At 38.9% G+C, this 2,787-nt stretch overlaps 1 protein-coding gene across 1 annotated transcript; it reads right to left on the bottom strand.

Annotated features, from left to right (window-relative positions):
- Positions 1-300: 300 nt before the first annotated feature.
- LOC145050000 (uncharacterized) lies at positions 301-2,145 on the bottom strand. Its single transcript, XM_078998323.1, has one exon. It carries the CDS (start codon positions 2,143-2,145, stop codon positions 301-303), a length of 1,845 nt encoding a protein of 614 aa, XP_078854449.1.
- Positions 2,146-2,787: the final 642 nt, after the last annotated feature.

The following is a 2,787-nucleotide window of genomic DNA, read 5'->3' as shown; positions in this document are numbered from 1 at the left end:
TGGGGAATTGGTTAATCCAAAAGACATAACTAAGAACTCATAGTGACCATAACGAGTTCTAAATGCTGTTTTTGGATTGTCGTCTTCTTGTACTCTGAGTTGATGGTATCCTGATCTAAGATCTATCTTTGAGTAGTAGCTAGATCCTTGCAGTTGATCGAATAAATCATCAATTCTCGAAAGTGGATAACGATTCTTGATCGTTAGCTTGTTCAGCTCCCGATAATCAATACACATTCGAAAGGATCCGTCCTTCTTCTTGACAAACAAGATTGGTGCTCCCCAAGATGAAAAACTTGGTCAGATAAAGCCTTTTTCAAGAAGTTCTTGTAGCTGGCTAGACAATTCTTGCATTTTAGATGGAGCCATCCGATAAGGAGATTTTGCTACTGGTGTTGCTCCTGGAATTAAGTCGATTCGAAACTCAACTTGTCGGACGGGAGGTATTCCAGGTAGATCTTCAGGAAACACGTCAGGGAAATCACATACTTGAGGTATGTCCCTGATTTCTTTTGTCTTTCTCTTCCTATCTACAACGTGGGCTAAGAATGCGCTACATTTCTTATGTAGATATTTCTGGGTCTTAGTATAAGAGATGACTTTGAGGTTCTTCCCAGATTTATCGCCATAGATAATCAGAGCTTTACCGTTTGGTAAGGGTAGTCGTATGGCTTTCTCATGACATAGAATTTTGGCGCGGTGTGAAGATAACCAATCCATGCCAATTATAACATCAAAACTACCGATAGGCATTGGCATGAGGTTGATGTGAAAAAGGTAGTTATTAAGAGTTAACAGACAATTTTCTAGGATTTCATGTGTTTTCTCAGTTTGACCGTTAGCGATTTCTACTTCATAGATTTCTTTTAATATGCTAGACTTATGACTTAACAGTTTTCTAAATGTTGGAGTTATAAAACTTCGATCTGCTCCAGAGTCAAAGAGTATAGAAGCATATAAATTATCTATAAGAAATGTACCAGATACGACCGAAGGGTCCTGGATAGCCTCTCTACTTCCAATCACAAACGCCCTGCCACGTCCTATGCCTCCTTGACTCCTTAACTTTGGACACTCTTTCTTGATATGTCCAACCTCCCCACACTCATAGCATCTTCTTTCTTCACCACGGCCTGTCCCATTATTGGTTTGTTGATTGACTATTGCAGGTGTTGTGCTCCTGCAGTAACTAGCAGTATGCCCCTTTTTCTTGCAATTCATCCAGACAAAACAGTCACCTAGATGATGACGGTTGCACTGATTGCACCATGAAGATTTTGGTTGAGTAGGTACTGCTGTTGTGGCTGCGTAGTTGGTTGCCACTTCTTGTCTTTTCTCAGATGATTGTTTGGGATTCTTCCTATTAAACTTGCGCTTGTTTGTTCTAGATTTGGGAGACTCAGCCTTTGAGACCATTTCTGTTCCTTGGATCTCTGTGAGGGTTAGCTGATGAGCTATCCTCTTGGTGCTGTCATAAGTCGTAGGTTTTGATGCGATCACCATGCCTTTGATTTGTGATGCTAAACCCCAGATATATCGCTCAATCTTTTTATATTCAGGGGTTACAAGTGCTGGACACATTACAGCAAGATCATTAAATCTAGCGGTATAAGCTTTTATCTCTGAACCCTTCATGGTTAGGGTCCATAGTTCTTGTTCCAGTTTATGTATCTCCTCCCTAGGACAATACTCCTCTACTAGCATCATTTTTAGCTCCTCCCATTTCATGGAATTTGCAGTATCAATTCCCATTGTATTCACATAGCTATTCCACCATGTAAGTGTTGCGTCAGCGAAAGTACATGCTGCAAATTGTACTTTACAATCATCTGGACAAAAGCTTATTTGAAAGACGGATTCTGTCTTTTCTATCCACCTTGTCAAATTCACAACCCCTTCATTTCCATGAAAGATTTTTGGCCTGCAATTCATAAAATCTTTGTAGGTACATGTTCTAGTGGTCCCTACATGGCCTTCATTTCTAACTCCATCTCTTGTGACATTAGATAGAGCCGCAAGAATTCTTTGAACTATGATTTCTTCAGGTTGTACTGTACTTATTGAGGGGTTTATTTCTGGTGGTGGTTGTGGTTTTTGTGGTGTTGATGGTCGGCTAGGGTTTAGCCGATTACTCCTTCTAGGCATTTTGTTTTAGTTCCTATTATAAACAATAAGAATTTTTATGATTTTTGTTAACCATTTAATACACGAGTACTAAATACTCTAGTTATTATTCACAGCGTAAAACATAATAGACAACATAATGATTACTGTAACGTATGTTTCATATTATTACCAGTGGTTACATCAGTTTATTTAGGTTTATAAGAGAAACGTTTCTATAAACATTGCAAAATTTGCAAGGTTTTCTACATCCTTGCTATAAACTTTCCTCTTTTCGCTTTAACTAATTTGACTTTTTCTATTTACATAACCACTAGTTGTAGCTTATCTACCAGAAACCTAAGTGATGACCCAGCACGTCAGTGACATTAACCACTTGCTCTTCAAGTGCTTGAGTTCTCTGCTCAAGACTTTCCGTGCGTTCTTCATTTCTTGAGGTTTGATTGTAGAGCTCTAACTCTGCAATCCTAGCATCGTGAGTAATCATGTCATTATAAGCAAAATTTATACGATGATGGACATCCATCACCGATTCCTGATCTCGTGTCCTTTGTCCTTCTAGCCTTCGCACTCTTCCAGAGAGATGAGTAGCCCTCCCTTTGACAATTTCCATCTTATCTTCAATTTTAACACTTTTCTCAAACAATTGAGATAAAGTGTTAT

The sequence above is a fragment of the Lactuca serriola genome, chromosome 5, assembly GCF_051521515.1.
Source record: "Lactuca serriola cultivar US96UC23 chromosome 5, Lser_US96UC23_V15, whole genome shotgun sequence".
Classification (NCBI taxonomy): Eukaryota; Viridiplantae; Streptophyta; class Magnoliopsida; order Asterales; family Asteraceae; genus Lactuca; species Lactuca serriola.
The sequence above is the reverse complement of the archived record's forward strand: the minus strand, read 5'-3'. Positions and strand labels throughout refer to the sequence as shown.